An 18,734-nucleotide genomic window follows, 5' to 3' on the forward strand; every position below is an offset into this window, starting at 1 on the left:
ACTCAAAGTGACACTTGAAGTTAGAGAGTGGTGAGGGGGTCACGACACAAGTGGCATCACAGGAGGAACGCATGGTAGAACCGCTAAGGGGGCTGAGGAAGGAAGGCGGCAGAGTTACAAAGGAGGCCTGGATGAAAACTAAGGAGCGAGCACAAGGGTGAATGATGGTGTACTCTATATGGTGCATCAGGTTAAAAAGTGACAGGTGCAGTGTTTTAAAGAGGCGAGGTAGAGAGGCAATCAGGCATTTCATCGAAGCTGACCTAGCGCCTAGCAAGCGTAATTGTGAAAGGAAAATAACACATCCAAAGAATAATACAAAGTCATACCTGGAAGTACATTAAAATATAAGCACACTTTACACACAGGAGATGTAGAGTTGTCCATCAACTAGGGATGAAAAGATTCCTCAAGTAATTGGAGTACCTCAATTACAAATAATTCCTTCTTCAAGGAATCGTAACACGCTTACGTCACCCACACAGACGAATCGGCTGTTTATTGAAGTACTGGGAAGATTAAAGAGGCGAGAGAAAACGACAAGCCCAAGAAAGAGAAGGGAAACAACAACAAACAGACAGAAAATGTGGAACGTGTGGGAGCATTTTAGGTTAAACAGCAAATTTAACACTGTGACATCTCTTGTAACACGGCACATACACAATACAGTGGCATCTCTGAAAACGAGGTATTAAAGTATCAGAAAATCAGTAATATTTCATGTACATTACAAACATACTAACGAGGTCTAGCTTTCACTTAAAGGAAAACTATACTTTGAGGAAAATTTGCCCGTTATCTACAATCATTTTTAACACATGACCACACGTCTTTCTCTTTTCTGTCTTTCTAAGATACAGCTCTCCACGTAATGGGACACACCTATGTTGCCTACAAAGACCGCTATTGAAATTTCAACAAGGTTGTATACTTCAATATACATGTTGTGACCATGTACAGGCACATTCATGAAAACATGTAAAACTGACAGTATTTTGCCATATTTTCGTCCTTTTAAGTACGACCAGAGCTTCCTTCCCGGGTGCATTGATTTCACATAGCAACATAGACATGAATGCCTAAATGTAGCATTAACTTTTCCAAACTTTTGGATGTCTTTTGAAAAATGTCTGGAATGAAATGTCAATGGAACGTTGAGTTTTTAGGCTTTATAGGCAATGAAAGTGTTTCCCATTACGTGAGATGTCTCTTTTTATCTGTTTTTATATCTTTAGAATGCACAGAAAAGACAGCAATATTCCTTTAAATATGACTGCCGAATGTGTGGCTAGTTTATTATTATGGTAACTTGACATCATACAGGGTTTATTTCATATGCAAAAAGAAAAAAGAAAATAAATCACTCTCTTGGTTGATGGATAAAATGTCCTCATGTGTTCCACTACAGTAAATGTCTTAATTTTAGTTTGAACAGCTGCAAAACCTAAAGATATTTGAAAAATATTTGTCTTATTTCTTGTCAGCTCTGCAATTCAGTCTTTGTCATGTCAATTAACAAATTATTATTTCTCTCCAATCATTACAGTCTTGGATGCCGTCATGTAGTCCTAAGCAAGGTCCTGAGCTAACAAATACCTTTTTAAACATGATCGTGCACCCATTGAGCATGGTGGTTGAATACAATTTGTTCGTATGTAAAATGTGAATTTAATAAATAAAACTATTAATTGTATAAAAAAAGAACAAAAACAATTGGTTCTTCAGAGAGAAATTTGAAAAGTCTTATTGTTCCTTAAACAAACAAAAATATGTTTTATGTTTTATACTCAAAGGAATTTGCAATAGAATCCATAATTATTCAAATATTCAATAGCTGCAGCCCTAGTAACCACCATGACACAAATTTTCAGCCATTGAACACATCACAAACCACTCAATACGAAGAGTCTCGTAGCTCAATCGCCTCGTCCCATCCTCTCTCTACCTTCCTTTTTTGCTCTTTTATAACCCTCATCATATTTCACACCACATAAAGCCCTAAAATGGCACATAAAACAGTTCATCTCCTTTCACTGTCAGCTTTCTGAGCTTAAAAAATTAAATATGTTTTACCGCAAGTACATAACTAAATTCAACCCTGCAAGAAAAAAAAAAAACGTCCATAAAAAATTCAAACATAGGCTCTCCATCTGTAAGAAGCGGTCAAATGGGGGAATTTTTAAGCTCACAAAAGTGATAGAGGGACATTTTTTTTCCTTTGCTGTCAATCACTTTTCCTCTTAACAAAGTAAAGAAGAGCATGAAATAAATGCAACAATGAAAAGTATACACGAACAATGCTGCGTTGTCTAGATTTGGAGGAGGTAATGTCAAAGGTACCCTATGTCTGCATCTAATTAGCCATAAAAGTGGTGGAAGGACATGCAAAAAGGGTTGTGCATTGATAGTAAGGGCAGAGTTTGTATGGGGGGAATGAGAAAGAAGTGTCGACCAGAAAAGCACAAGAGGAGAAAGATGTTTTAAACTTCAACGCAAGCCACTGAGTTCACTGACATTTGCACCAGGATCCGCCTAGCTGTTCCTCACAGCTTTTCAGAAACACCCCTCTCCCTCTTTTCAGTTTTTAAGATGTATTCTTCCTGGTACTTTCAGTGCAGAGTGAGACCATTCACGATCAAGAGGGGCAGAAAAGCAAAATGAATTGAATGTGATGAATCCAAGCCATGCCTATACGCATGGCAACTTATATGTCCTCTAGATTCCGCTTGTATATATCGTATGCATTCTTATGGAAAAATTAGCAAGGGGGAGGGAAAAAAAATGACATGTGAAAAGCGATTCATTGGAGCTGTCAACATGTCATCTCTGACACATTCAAAGCTCACATCAAGTGTGCGTACTCCCTCGCTGGTGAAGGTGACCTGGGTCATAACCATGTGGCACACCCAGGCACAGCAGGTGAATGCCACAATGAGGGGAATGAAATGCAAGCGCAAACAAATAAAGGATAAAGCAGAAAAAAAAAAAATCCTTAAAAGGACTGGGTATGCTGTTTGCATTTTCAGGTTGGAAAATGTCGCTGTCTGTCATTGAATGCAATACACAAAATGGTAATTTACTACTGCAAAGCCATAGCACAAGGCAGCGGTTGTAAACTAGTGATCTTAGAATAATTCAGTATGAAATTCTACACACACAAGAAATTTTATTCTTATTTCCCAGCAATATTTGTAGCACTATACCTGCACAAGCTTAATCCCTTTTACATGGCAGTGACCTAAATAACGTTTTTGAAAACTGATTGACTTGTGTATTTTGTCCCATTGTTTTACATGTTAAAAATAGATGACAGCAACCAAAAATGTAATGTGCTTTTTGTCTACATTTTGACATGAATTTAAAGTGGTTTAAGTTGGGGAGCTAATTTTTAATAGGCGTTTTTAATAATACTCATGAACAAAATAAACGCTCACTCCTGGAGCCAACCCGCCTTTCTACTAATTTTTGGACATTATTTTGTGTTCTTATGAAAGTTCAGTCTCAATTACAGCAAGACAGCAAAATAAGACAAAGGGTGATGTGAGGTGGACACCGGTTAAGGTTATAAAACTAATAGGTGATCAAAATGATGTGAAAAAAATCAAGAGATAAAATATATTTGTCAGTAGGATGACAAAAGCCTAACTCCAAGAAAAATAAGAATGAATGCCGTTCGCTGATTTCACATGGCTGGAAATGCAAAATAAGGCTACACTGACAATTCTTCGAAATCAACGGTTATGTTGATTGCTTGTTTGAGAGTGACTGACAGAGAGCAAGAGAGGTCGAATGAGGAGGAGCTGGAAAAGAGCGAGACCTTGCCTCGGCGGAAACGAGCTGAGGAGAATCAGGAGAGCAGCAGACAAAGCGGCATACTGCTCTGGCACAGGGGAACAAAGAGGACAGGTGCATTATGGGGGTTTGAGCCCCGCGTTACCACAGTGGATAAGCCTACAATTGTATGCGTAGTACATCAGCATCCGAATGAGAACAACGCATGCACATCAATAAACAAATTATTGTTTCCCTCTAAAACATCATATACATACAACAATAGGCTAAAACTGCACAGGAAGGAGAAGGAAAAACATGCACCATTTTCCAGGTTGTGGTCCAATTTTGCAACTCATCCACTTCGACATGACATTCTTTTTCCTGCCCTTCTTCTTCTTACTATGTGTTTTTCTCTCTTTCCTTCGACATGTCTGCCCTACCAGAGCTGCAGATGAACTCAGGGTAGCACCGTCTCCAGGAAAAAAAACAAAGTGATCAATGTGAGAAGGCACGAGGCGCTCATGGACAGGCCAATCAATGGTGGAAAGAACCTTGCCCAGGGCCTTATGCAAATGGAGGCACGTCCCGTAACCTCGGGAGTGAACATGCGCACTAGATCAATGGGACGAGGGTCGGACCTTACAGCAAGATCAGCCTCAGACAGTAAATATGTAATGATGAATCCCTTAAGATTACACTGAACTTACATGAACCAGCTTGGCTTCTTACATTACAAAGTGGCATGAAAAGAATTAGGTATGGTGAGAATCGGGATGGACGAGAACAATCCTTTGAGTGTTGAGAACAGATTGAGATTTCACTTCCAACACAAGAGAGAGACTTATGAATGGACTCCTCAATAATACTTGTCGGAGATGGGTTTCTATTGCATCACCATGGCAACGTTTGTGTGTTTTGAGGGAGAAAGCAGAAGTGTGCTTGACTAGTTAGCCGAAATACACTCAGTGTGCTTGTTGAATAATCCAAAATTGCTGTTATTCAAAAGCTATCGCAAACCAATCACAAGTAGTGTATTATTCCATTAGTAGTGATGATAATGATAGATGTTTTATCATAGAAAAGTTTAGATACTTAAGTCCTTGAGATTTTCACTTTTTTAATAGGAAGCGAGAACAAGAATTATAAAGTTATATATACTGTCCAAGAAATAGAGGAGACGATGTAAACAATACATGGAAGAGATTCCTGAGGCAAAGTCACCACTACTGGGTTACAGTAGAGAGCAAAAGGTCCATGTGTGCCTCTGGGAGGTGGACTAAACTAATACAGCTGGATCTAAATGCAACATATACAGCAGATACACAGACATCTTGTTCCCAAGTTTTTAAACAACAGTGAAACATGGTATAGAATCGCCCAAGACGTTTGCCATGTCTCAGATGACCTTTGTAGCCCTGGAGGGAGAACAAAAGTTCAGAAAACAAGAACAAAAAAAAAACTAAACTAAATGTACAATAACAGGGCTAGACGTATGGGACTTGTCTGGGCATATGCATGTACCTAAAGAAAAGTTTATGGAAACAGTTAAGATTGTGAGCACATGCTGCATCTCTGGACTGTATTGATCGTCAGCTTTTCAGGAGCACCTGGCCATCGATTACAATATATATTATCCTATTCAGGTACCGGTGCAAAGCAGGGCCTGAACTGAACAATGTGTCCAAAAAAATATTTTTTCTTTTACATTCTGTGCCACATATTGAACAGAATAGTCATTTTAATAATTTGATAATATAAATAAATTGATAAATATGTAATAAATTCACCTATATTAAATAAAATAAACAAGGATTTGCAAAAAAAAACAACCTGCTTGTGTTGATGTTCAGAATTCCATTCAGCGTGAAGGTGATTGGTGTATTTTGAGGAAGTGTTTCTGTTGTGGATATTGACGGACAAATGTGTGCACGGTATTGGAACCGAGCATTGCGGCACGGGAACTACCATTTACGTCGGCACCCGTACGATACCGAAGTTCAGTGCTCTTGGATTGAACCTTATAGGATATAATGTGTTCCTAACGTTGTGGTGGGTCAAAGTGCCGGTACTTGCCAATGCAGAGAACCTGTGATACAGTGTTCCCTCGCTCTATTATGTTTTTTTTGTGCTTTTTTAAAACAGCATATGCATGCTGTTACAGGCCAAGCCTGGCCCTTTAAGAAGAACTGCATTGTGGGAAGTTGAGTGTCTCTCTTTTCAATCGCTCATCTGTCTGCACCGCCCATTGTCTTCTGCATCCTGATTGGCTGTAGACCATTGTCAATCAATCTCCTTGTGTATCCCTAGCTTGCCGTCTCTGTATGTTTGAAAGTTTCTCAACAACAAAACCTACAATGTCCAAGAAACGTTCTGCCAAAAGGCGGAGGCGGATATGAACCATCGCACAAAAGGTTGGACTTCTGGAGATGCCAAAGGACTGTAGAAGTTACGCGGCTATACAGCGCCATTATGGAATACTATAAATTAATCCTCGGTTTGAAAGAGTAGGACTACAACAAGAGTACTGCAGCAAAATGGTTTAACAAGGACATAAAAACGCTACAGTGCAGTAGAGCGGCACCAGGATAAAAAGGGAAAGTCATAGGAGTGAAATACTTGAGTCACTTGATAATTTCTTGTCTCCAACCTTCACGTTGATCATTAAAATTCAACAAAAGTTTTTAACTTTTTTGAGAGTGTTTAAACGAGAGATAAATGTGAGAAACTGTTATTACCTGTCTGAGAAAAGTGTATGGTGGGGGGTTTTACAGCCTTAAGACATATATAATAATATTTTCAAAATTAAGTTACTTCCTCCTTGCGGGATTTTTTGGGAACCTATCCCCCGCGATAAATACTGTGTAGTATGTATAAGCAAACAGTTGCCTACGTTGTAGTAAATACCATAGCTCCATTAATGGCCAGGTGCAATGCATTGTTCACCTCTTTCTTTTTAGATCGTGCCACTACATAACTGTAACAATCGATACCAAAAACGTTAAAAATTTTGACTTCAATAATAGAACATATGACTACCAAACAGCCACTATGTGTGGAAAAAATGACAAACGTGAGCATCTACTTGAAATGAATTAATGGTATATGTTTTCAGTAACCAAATTAGGCATTATACAGCTTGGGAATGCTCGCTGCATAAAGGACTAAGTTAGTGCATAAGTGAGAGCCACATGGCAACAAACCTGTCAAGCCAAAGCAGTTTTGTATTGATGGTTTTTGATGGTTTATTGAAACATTATGAAAAACTGAACATAGGAAAGAACAAAAAGGAAAGACGAAAATAGGCCTTGATTTCTTGCAAGTGCGCATGGAAATAAAACCACTGTGAATTAAATAGGCTCAATTAACAAGACACTCCTCCGAAAAAAAAAACCCCAACAAAAAAACAATATTGAAAGGCTTGCAAGAGGTGAGGAGCACATTTCCAAACCTCTAGTCTTCCCCAACACTACAAATGTAATCTCAAACCCAAAGATGCTCACGACACATGGTGAGAAACACCAACAAAGGTGAGCATAATGGCGTCGTATTGAAGGGAATACTTCACAAAGCCTATTGTGAGAGTATCCTTTTCAGGCGGCAAACCCGCTGTAATTTGGTCTGCGTCATCTGCCTCTAGTCACAATGCAGCACTACAGCTTTGAAATGGATGGCAAATGAAGGCCATTTGTACATAATCACAGCAGATAGAAGAATTCAGAAGCCCTACAATGTGTTGTTGAGGTAGAAAGAAAGACCTTGGTCTATCTGTGGCAGCCAGCTACACTAGGGCTTGGCAAGGGAGGTCTTTTCTCCAGAAACAAGCAAATCAATTCAAATCAAATCAGCTTGCTAGCCGTGACATTTAAACAGTTCAATTTACATCCTTATGTTAAGAGGAGAGCCGCTCTCTAAGATGCCTATTCATTCACAAGGAAATTAGACGTCTATATTTCACTCGCTTAATAGAGCAAATATGCTGTAGTGCTAGTGAGGAAGAAACCGTGTCTTTTCACGGCGTACAATGGGCCCGCCATTGTATGTCATTATGAGTGACGCACAAAAACACCAAGGGGATAATATACATAATATAGACAGGACTGGAAAGAAGCGCCACACATGATATGCATGCATTGCCACATTCACGCACGGACAAGAACGTAGCGACACACACACACACACACACACACACACACACACACACACACACTTTCTCAGTGCTGATGGTGTATGTCCTGAGGGCTGCCGTCCTGCTGTGCAGGCCGGCAGGCACTTTTGTCATGGTGGTCCTTTTGTTTCACATCAAACAAAACGCCACAGCTTTGCATATGGCTCCACTAATTTCTGCTAGTGTGCCCCAGTCATTTATCATCGCCTCTCACCCGCTCCTCTCTCTCTCTCTCCTCTCTTTTCCTCCACTAACGTGGCTCTGATAGCTGCTCACCACCAAGCTGTTCTACTTAGGAGTATACAGGCTTCTCCAGGCTACAGTTGACACACACACACACAGATGTGCACATGCGTATAAATGCACATCAATACGCACATACAGAAGAAGGTAACCCCACGGACTATCTGTGCAGCCACTCGCAGACCTAGACAGACACACACATACACACAATCACATCGGCACATGTAGACGGACATGTTCACAGGAAACTACACAATGCCGCACCGCTTGCAAGCCCGCCAGCTATGGAAAACCTTGAGATTAGGGGGAGGAAAAAAAAAAGACAAGGAGTCTCTTCATCCCCTCCAGAAACAACATACATGATAGCACTGTAGAGTTTAGAAGGTGGTTCAGATGTGTACCATTAAATTGAGATTATCAGCATTTAAGTAAAGAAATTATTTACAATTATTTATAATTTATATGTTGCAATCACAAGCACTATAAATCGGATCTAGCTGGGGAAAAATGTATATTCATTTCAGTTTCATGTCTATACATTCAGCAGTGAATGCACTTAATGCGGGAAGTGTTGAGGTTAGGTAAGCACGAACTCAGGAAGCAGCATGGAAATGGGTAACTTCCAACTAAATAGAAAATATAGGTTTTCTTTTTTAAAATATATCTGATGTTTCCTGGAAAAAAAAACCCTCTCAGTCATTTCTGGAAATGTATGAGAGGTTTTGTTTCCAATCTGACTTGATTAATTATGACTGCTTAATGTTGGTTATGACCATAAACAAAAATGTCATGATCAATGAATATAAAACTAAATCCTTAGTGCTGTTAAACAAAAAGAACTGAGGAGTAGAAGTGGGAGTGTTTTCAAAACCGGCTGTTACCATGCCAGTCATGAAGTGAGAGTCCTGCACAGAGGGCAGAGTTGGCCCTGCTGCTGCCCTGAGAGTCACCCTGACTGGGCTAGAGGGGGGGGGGGGGGGGGGGGGGGGGGATCCGGGATAAAACAAAAGAAAGGAGAACAAAAAAAAGGGGACATAAGAAAATAAAAACAGTGTTGGTAAGTAGAACTAACTTTTGCAACGAGGCTGACTCACCAAGATGTGTTTTGCTCTCGTGTCCGCCCCCTTCACAGTATAGAGTGGAAAACATCAAATCTCAACTTAAGCATCTCTACCCACAGAAGACACTTGTTCACTTAACACACATGACGCAAGTGAGATTTATCATAGAAAGAAACTGATGGCCCTCTGCAGAAAGTGTCACAAAGACATTTGGTCAGTATGTACTGTATGTATGTTCACTTAAATCTGTACTCATGTTTTGGAAGGGGCTGTTGTGGCGGCTGGCTGGTTGGCACCCACACATTTGTACGCCAAGAGACAGATGCCTTCTTATATAAGATGTTATATAATGATGCCCCGTCCTTTCCAATAAGACTGCTCTTTTTTCACTTTCTGAGTGCATAGGTTATATTGGGATAGACAACCCTTCTGGCGCAACAACACTCCAATGTTCAAGCCGACTCCTGGCCATGGCTCCTCTTTGTTTTATTTCTCTTCTCTTTTATTGCAGTTTGAAATTATCTCAGAGCAGGCCCAATAACAACAACATAATAATCATCACAACAATACAATGGGCACCTGTTGTGGCCATAATCCAGCTAAAACTCAACTCTGAATCTCTGATGTCACTTCCTGTCCATACTTCCAGATGACATTTACTGCAAAACACAAGCATAATTCTTATTTATATCTTAAGTGGCTTATTCTCTCTGAATAGATCTATTATATTGGGTAACACAATTGTAAAGGTCATTCTCTGGGTGTTATTTAATGTTTCAAGGGTGCTAATAATGTTAAAAAAACATACTGAAAAATATTGCATTCACAAAAAAGGAATCCTACTTAACAGAAATTCATTATGACAGTGGGGCCCTCGAACCAATTAACTCCGATAAACTGGGGATTACTGTACACAATGAGTAAACCACACTTAGGGAGTTCATTCTTTCAGTGCTGAAATTAACTGACGTCTCAAACGATTTCCTTTTAACAAACTTGTAGGAGAAACAGACATCATGAATCAAGTCATGTGAGAAGTGTATTGTTCTCTCCAAATTTGGTCGGTTTCCAAATTGTATCACTTTGGGGGCATGGCACTTCTGAGGTTCCAATGTATGTTTGCAGAGCAACAATATGGTATAGGACTAAATACTCATTTCTTAATTTCTGCATCTTCATGAAAAGCATCACAACTGAGAGGGAAAAGGAACAGTGACCTGAAAAGGATTTATGGAATGTGTTTCTGCTTAAGAAATAGTGCAAGGGTAAAAGGGTGGAAAAAAGGGTGGGGGTGAAGTAGAAAGAGCAAGCAGCCTTTGGCCCTGTAGCTTCTCTCTTTGCACTCACATTCAAAGGCAGTTAGCTCCTCTTTGATGTAGCTATAATTAGTCCAAACGCAGTGTTTTTAAAAAGAAATCAAATTGCAATGAAACACTTGAGCGCGCCACACAGGGGTTAACATGCTCAAAAGCAAGGGGAGCGAGCAGGAAAAATTAACAGCGGGCGTTTTTGATGGGCTTGATCAGAAATGTATTTATTAACTGCAAAGGGGAGCAGTAATTAACCCGCAGACAGCTTGTTTTCTCTGGGTCTTCTCATGTGTCGAACAGTTCATCCCGCAAGGCTCTTCATTCGGCACACACACATTTTCACACACACACCTCCCCATCCCATCCCGCTGGACCAATTTCTCCTCAATTAAGTAGATGGTGTGTGTGTGTGTGTGTGTGTGTGTATGTGCGTGCCAGACTTACAAGTGCAGTGAGCAAGTGCATGTTTTGTGAGAGAGATAACACCTAAGAAATGTATACCAGTTGCTTTAAATCATGTGTATATCTGTGCATGTGTAGTAAGGTTTGCATTTGGCTAAAATGTCAAACAGCCCAGAAAAACTGCAAGTGTATATCTGTGTTCCCAATTAGTTTCAGGTTGGAAGGCGTAAAGGAAACTCGCCAATAATAGACAACAGAAGCTTGTAAGGCCTCTAGGGAAACCTGGCGATGGCATTTACGAACACTGTCACTTAAAATGAACAAAGAATATCTTTCAGCTCTTTGTCTTGATGTTATCAGCTCTGTGCCGCATATGCGATGTATTTATATACACACAGACTGTACTGCATGTACGTGCTTTAAAATTATTCTCTCTTGACAAGGACATTACTTAAAAAAGGACAGCAATAACCTCACCAACGCATTTAAACACACAGAGATACTGACGAAAGGAATCACAGAATGAAAGAAGGATACAAATCTCCAGAATAGCGAGTTGTCGTCACACATCCGGAAAGCCCAAGAGATTGTGTGGCTGTCACGGACAAAACACTGCATGAATATTTAGCAGCCAAATTAAAATTACAAAACACTAAAAAAAAGAATAGGTGAAGTAAAAAAATAATAAATAAAATATTCCTGAAAACACCAGTGGGACACGTGGCCACATTTAGCTCTCTGCTAGACTATACATCCTCCTTCCAGGACCTGAGAAATGTCCTCAATAATGTGGAAGAAGGTGAGCCGAGCAATGAATCCTTCATTTTAAGAAAATGGAAGCAGAATGGTAGCCTGACTGTACTCACAGACCATACACTCACAAACACCTCAGGTACTTGTGCTAATATGACACAATGAGATATATATTAGCTCCAATCTAGAATTTGTAGAAGGGCTGCACGGTGGACGAGTGGTTAGCATGTAGGGTACACAGTCAGGAGATTGGGTTCGAGAAGATCTGGGTTCGATTCTCCTCTTGGGCATCTCTGCGTGGAGTTTGCATGTTCTCCGTGTGTGTGCATGGGTTTTCTCCGAGGACTCCAGTTTCCTCCCACATGCCAAAAACATGCTAGGTTAATTGGTGATTCCAAATTGTCCATAGGTATGAATGTGAGTGTTAATGGTTGTTTGTCTATATGTGCCCTGCGATTGGTTGCAGGCTCAAAGACAGCTGGGATAGGCTCCAGCATACCTGCAACACTTGTGAGGGTAAGCGGCATAGAAAATGGATGAATGCAGCCAAGGACCAGAAGCTGAACTTCTTCCTCCACTGTTTGTCACTACCCACGTGTCACCCTGTGCTACAGTTTACTAATTTCTCAGTTTATGTCTTTTGTTCCGGTTATCATGCTCTTATTTTACATTACTTCCTGTTATGATCTGTTCTGTTTTCGTTTGCCTTTACTTTCCTGATTGAGTGCACCTGGCACTAATTTGTGTTTTATTATTCAGTTCAGCTGGTGGCATCTTGCCTACATCGGAGCATTGATTGTTGCATGCTTGTTTGTTGCTGTCTTGTGCCTTCGGTGTGTGTTTTTGCCACAAGCGCTGAATACCAACATAAATAACATATAACATACTGTGCATATGTGCATAACATGAACTGAAAGCTCCACCACAGTATTTTACCATCATATGTCCATCATATAGTATGTCTCCATCATGTGTCACAGAAAAGTCATAAATCTAAATAGAAGCAGTATGTTAACGCTAGTTAAAAATTGTTTATACTGTCATCCCTTGCTGCATCACGGTTCTGTGGGGAAGTGGTAAGTTTTTTCGACTAGCATGGTATATTGCTATCCTTAATGCAGCGGCCGTTTTGTGTCACTTCAGAGATCCCGTAGCCTGTGCATAAGCATTGGTCAATGTCATGTAAACAAAGCTAATAGTAGTGCCACCATGTATAATTATATATGCCAGATTCATGTGAGATTGGCATGAATATATCAAGTGGATGATAGGCTGATGTTGATCTTTTGACCCACATTACGTTAATTAAACTACAACAAAAAACTTTCCCAGTGCTAAAGATGAGTTATTATTACTCATCATACAGTATAAAGATGACTACAGGGGTGTTATATATATTTACAGGGCTCTAATCATGTTGAAAAATGTTTTTTTCACTTATCACGGTTGGCTCTGGAAGCAATTAACCGTGATAAACAAGGAACAACTGTATACCAAAAGTGCTATGCTATTTTTAATGACACCAGTCGTTGAAACCTTTGTAACTGAACTTGCGGACCAGTCTAACGCCATTCAAGGACCAGATTTAGCACAGAGGATGCCGGATGAATAGCTTTGCTATGGTGTGTCTAGGGTAGGTAAAAAAGATATGCGAAACACTGACCAGTTCAACAAAGGACAGGCCTCCATAGCTGTGGGCCACGATGAAGACATTCTTGGCTGCAGCTTTGGACACAAAGTGATCCCACACGTACAACACGTGTTCCTCAGAGGAAGTGTTTTCCTGAGGGAAAAAACACACACAAACAGACTTTTCACTTTTAGAATTACAGCAAACTTTGACAGAGTTGGTGAAGAATCAGCCAAACAACTAATTGAAATGTCATGGTACAGTGAAAGGAAACAAAAGAGAAAGAGAAAAGTGATGGTAGCCTGAGGAGATATCTATAAAGAGGCACTCTTTACTGAATCAATAAGCCTTGCATATTGCAAATGCCCTAAATGTAAAACTCAATAGGCTTGGAGAGGTAACGTTTAAATCTTAATTTGTAACTCGTTGCTCAATCAATGGCCTATCTATACGCCAGTGGCTGTTGCACGGGAAGACACTTGGGAAGGTCAAATGAAAAATAAGAAAACATACAAAAGATATACTTCCGGCACTACACTTTCACAACCAAAACATATGTTATCACACACAATTGTATACACGGGCAAATAGGCACATTGTGTTAATTAAAATACTAATCCAGGGCTGGAAAAGTAAAAGAGTGAAAAGGGCATACAATAATAAACTTATGGTATTGCTTTCAGACTTTGATTTCCTATCAAACCGTTTGCTTGGCAACAACACATTCTTGCAACACACATGATGCGGATCAAACCCCTGAATCACAGCACCAACCCAGGTCTACTGTATGATGGCAATTAGCTGGTTGTAACCATGGGACGTACATGGACATGAGCAAACACTTACAGTATTTAGCATGCTGATCTAAATAGAGACAAATTTCTTGAACCACTGACAACTATTGAGTGTCAAACATGCATTATGACTTCAAAACAAACAATTAGTGATGAGAGCTAAAGGACAGAAAAGTCTTTGGAGACCAAATGTTTTTCCTAACTGCGTGCATTTTACAGAGAAAGAGTATATTTTTACATAATGAGAACTACTTTGATAGTTTTGCTCGAGAAGGCAATGGGAAATACAAAGGACAACAATGAAACATAAAATTGCATGAAAAGAAAGAGGATGGATGGTCGGAAGGATGAATATCATAAAATTAACTTCAACTCGCACACAATGACAAAGTTTGCTACTAATTATAGTGCATTGCTTTGCTAAATTCTTGTGACAAGAAACTGACTATAATAGTGCAGTGCAAAATACTTTGTGTGCACCTGATGTGTGTTTTTGTTGCTGTGTTTGTCTCAAGGTAAATTAACCTGTCAGAGTGTTTACAGCTAGATTAGCAGGATGGGGGTGTAGCGTCAGCACCCGCCTCCACTCACCGGGTGTGATGCAAGAGTAGGCAACTGTGCTCTGGCCTGCCCTCCTGCCATCAGGGTTGTGTGTGTGTGTGTGTGTGAGCGTGGGCTAGTGTTCATGGTGGAGGGCATGCAGAGACAGAGATGTCTGTCTGAAAGGCTGTGACATCAAAGTCTTTTGAAGCCTCCCCGCTCTCCTCTCCGCCATGTCGCCCTTCATCAGCGAAGCCTGTTTCATTAACTCCATCCCTCGCTTCTACCTTCTGCTACCTCTTGTTCTTCACACACCGCCTTTGTAATTGTGCCTGACATAAGCCAAGTTGGTTGTGCTGCAAATTTATGTGTAAGACATCTTCACTTTAAAAGATGCAGTCCTTGTCTGCTTATTTATTTATAAGAACATGATATAAAAGCTTCATAATGGCAGCTGGAACGCCTCCTTTCCATTGCCATCCCATTCCCATCACCTCAAACACATTCCCATTTTTTTTTCTTGTCCTCACTCTCAGCAGCACAAAACAGTGACTGACTTCTACCTGGCATGCCACTGTATAGTGAATTATCTAAACAACATTTGCATATTGCAATTATTTCCTGGGGTTAATTAGCTGCAGTGGAGCGCACCGCCCTGCGAGACCAGCCTCCTGTCACCAGCTCGCTCTAACACACATACACACTATTTTATATTATTTATTTGTGTGTGTGTGTGTGTGTGTGTGTGCCAGGGCTGTCAGAGGATTGTCCCAACTGTACACCTGTTGCCAGCATCCTTCAGCCATGACTGTCAAGGGAGAGTGAGGAAGTGTGCTGTTTGTAGGTGTTTACAGAGTGCACAGTAATCCATACTGTCCCCTCAGATGAAATAAAATTCAATTCTCCTCTCTAGATAGACTGTATAACGGGCACTCTGCAGAACTATTATCAAAAAAGATGTGCAGGGAGGACATCAAAAAACAGAAAGAAATTAGAAAGTATAAAGTGTAACTCATTGAAATCAATATATGTATATACACAAGCTAATGTGTCCAATAAAAGAATAGTACTACATTTGCCTTTACAGACTTAGAAATGTCATGCTTGGGTTTTCTCCGGGTACTCCGGTTTCCTCCCACATTCCAAAAACATGCTAGGTTAATTGGCGACTCCAAATTGTCCATAGGTATGAATGTGAGTGTGAATGGTTGTTTGTCTATATGTGCCCTGCGATTGGCTGGCGACCGGTCCAGGGTGTACCCCGCCTCTCGCCCAAAGTCAGCTGGGATAGGCTCCAGCATACCACCGCGGCTTGAGTGAGGATAAACAGCATATTCAATGGATGGATGGATGGAGAACAAGAAATGAAAGTGGCGACGGTGAACTATGACATTGCTACTAACATGGTTACATTCATTCATTCATTCATTTTCTACCGCTTTTCCTCACGAGGGTCGCGGGGGTGCTGGAGCCTATCCCAGCAATAAATGCTAATACAGTAATGTGGAAGTGGTAGTAAGCAAAGCATTACTGGGACAGCACATACGTACATAAGTGCTTTACGCACACAATAATCCTTGCAATCCACCCCAATTCAATGCTCACAGTGTTGGCATAAACAAGTGTGGCTGTTTTCTTTGATCGGAGCTGAACTGTCTAAATGTCCAAGCAGAAGCTGTAGTAATGCTACATTTTATCAAAGTTACAGTACTTAAATTTTTGTCAGATCAAAACACATACAAGTTTGAATTTGTCTGTTAACCCTGGCTTTGCACCAACTTCATAACCTCATGCATAGAAAAAATCGTGTTGACAATTTAGCGAAATGGTCACTATATTCAGGTAAAAGGGGTACGCTTAAAAGTGTTAGAAAGTGAAAGTGTTTCTTGCATTTATTCAGGACAGGACCTGCCACTGTACATCTGTGCAATGGGAGTCTTACTTTCCCTACATTACATTTTATCAAAGTGTCATTTCTTCAGTGTTGTCCCATTAAGGTATAATACAATATTAGCAGAAATGTGAGCGGTGTACTCACTTTTGTGCTATAGTAACTAAAAATTGCACAAAACACAATACATGATGAAATTGAATGTTGTTGACCAAAACACAAATATGCCCACATGTTGAGTCGCTCCATTGGGCCACATAGTGTGAAAATCTATCTGAAGCACCATGCATTAAATGCTTTAATATGTCCTGATCAGCACAAGACATCAGTACATGATTGCTTCATTTTGCCTGATGATTAAATATTAAATTAGCAAAGTACATAATTGCATGTTTGCTATTAGCGAAGAGGTTATCAGTTGCCTTGGTGTGTGTGCGTGTGATGTTTGTGGGAGTGCATGATTGCACACTGACACAATGCCAAAATGGAAATAAATTACACCTGCTTGCAATAGCTTTCTCAACAACGTTTTCTAACAAATGTCCTTCCTGTGTCTGTTTTTCTTCTTATATACTTCCTTGTAAGATAGAGAGATGAAGGCTAGAAAACTGTCTGGGAGCTGATGAGTCTACAAGAGATGAAGAAGGAGCGATAAGGGATGTAGATGTGAAAATGATAGCGGCGTTGTGGGTAATTAACAGGTATAGTAGCTATGGCAAATAGGGACTATAATGATGTGTGAGGGAAGAAAAAGTAACGCTAATAGGAGAGGGGAAATAATGTGTAAGTGTTATTTCCACTAAGTGTATATACAGGAGGTTTTATGCATAATAGAGGAGAAAGTGTGTGTGTAGGGGGTTAGGAGGTGAAAGAAGGGTAAAAACTACAGCATACATTCCATACGATGTGCAGATTAGCGTGCAGACACTGTATACAATAAAACAGCATGACCTTGATGAGGTCACTCTGCTCTGACAATATTTACCAGGGCATTGTTTCAAATCAATAACTCATTAACAAAGTACAAAGGAAGTTGCTGTGGGTTTGTGAGATTCTTTATTAGAACAGAGCAGCTGCGGGCCAGAAAGGTCATCGCTGTGACATCTCGGTGAGCCTTGTGCCGTCGCTCAGATTGTCAGGTGAAATTACTGCGAGCCATTAATTGACATAAGGCAAAGAAGAGCGGGCAGGCAGACACAGTGGTGTTTGTTCCAGGATGACCCTGAGGTGTGCTGTGTATGTGTGTGGGTCTTTTTTTTCCTTATTCAGGTCAGCCTGTATCCACAACAAGAGAGTGTATCGAGACAGAGAGCTCAGTGGGTGGGGAGGGCGACCAGGGAGGGCAGGATGGATGTGTTTGATGGTTGACCTAACTAGAAGATTGGGAGCAGGGGAGTGAGACCGGCTACACTGTTTTTGCCTTGAGCAAACACACACACACACACACACACAGGTAGTAACACAATCACTTAAGCCTCATTTCCTCATTTTTATCTCACTTTGGAAAAGTTACCACTGTTAAACGTTCCATTTGCTCAAAGTTGCAAAACATATCAACATACAGTAAAAAAAAACAAACAAAAAAAAAACTACACAGCTAGGACACCCGAGTTCGATTCCACCTTCTCTGTGTGAAGTTTGCATGTTGTCTCTGTGCATGCGTGGGTTTTGTCCAGGGACTCCGGTTTCCTCCCACATTCCAAAAACATGCTAGGTTAATTGGTGACTCCATATTGTCCATAGGTATGAATGTGAGTGTGAATGGTTGTTTGTCTATATGTGCCCTGTGATTGGCTGGCAACCAGTCCAGGGTGTACCCCGCCTCTCGCCCGGAGACAGCTGGGATAGGCTCCAGGATGCCTGCGACCCTTGTGAGGATAGGCGGTAGAAAATTAATGAATGAAAATACTGAATAATGAATAACGGGAAATTAGTAGTCTCACCCTACTTGCTTGATGTTTTTCAATCAATTTTGGTCTCATTTGTGGTAGGTGCTTGTCAGTCTCTTGAAGGTGTGTACCAATTTTGTGGTGTTTCAGCTAAACACCCTACACTGGGTGCTTTGCACAGCGCATTGAGCTGTGTGAGAAATTTCAAGTCAAACTTTGGAGTTTGACAGCATCGCCATGTGGTGTATTATAACAATAATAGCACAGGCAACCCAAAATGCC

At 40.5% G+C, this 18,734-nt stretch overlaps 1 protein-coding gene across 6 annotated transcripts in view; it reads right to left on the reverse strand.

The window, feature by feature from the left end:
* fam172a (family with sequence similarity 172 member A) overlaps positions 1–18,734 on the reverse strand; it is a 143,108-nt gene that overhangs the window by 61,183 nt on the left and 63,191 nt on the right. For 5 of the 6 annotated variants that reach the window (XM_058071920.1, XM_058071922.1, XM_058071921.1 and 2 more), the window contains one exon: positions 13,372–13,491. The exons of the other annotated variant lie outside the window; for it this stretch is intronic. In XM_058071920.1, the coding sequence (XP_057927903.1) occupies positions 13,372–13,491 (120 nt within the window). The remainder of the gene's footprint in view (positions 1–13,371; positions 13,492–18,734) is intronic. 6 annotated transcript variants of the gene reach the window in all.

The sequence above is a fragment of the Doryrhamphus excisus genome, chromosome 4 (assembly GCF_030265055.1).
Source record: "Doryrhamphus excisus isolate RoL2022-K1 chromosome 4, RoL_Dexc_1.0, whole genome shotgun sequence".
Taxonomy (NCBI): Eukaryota; Metazoa; Chordata; class Actinopteri; order Syngnathiformes; family Syngnathidae; genus Doryrhamphus; species Doryrhamphus excisus.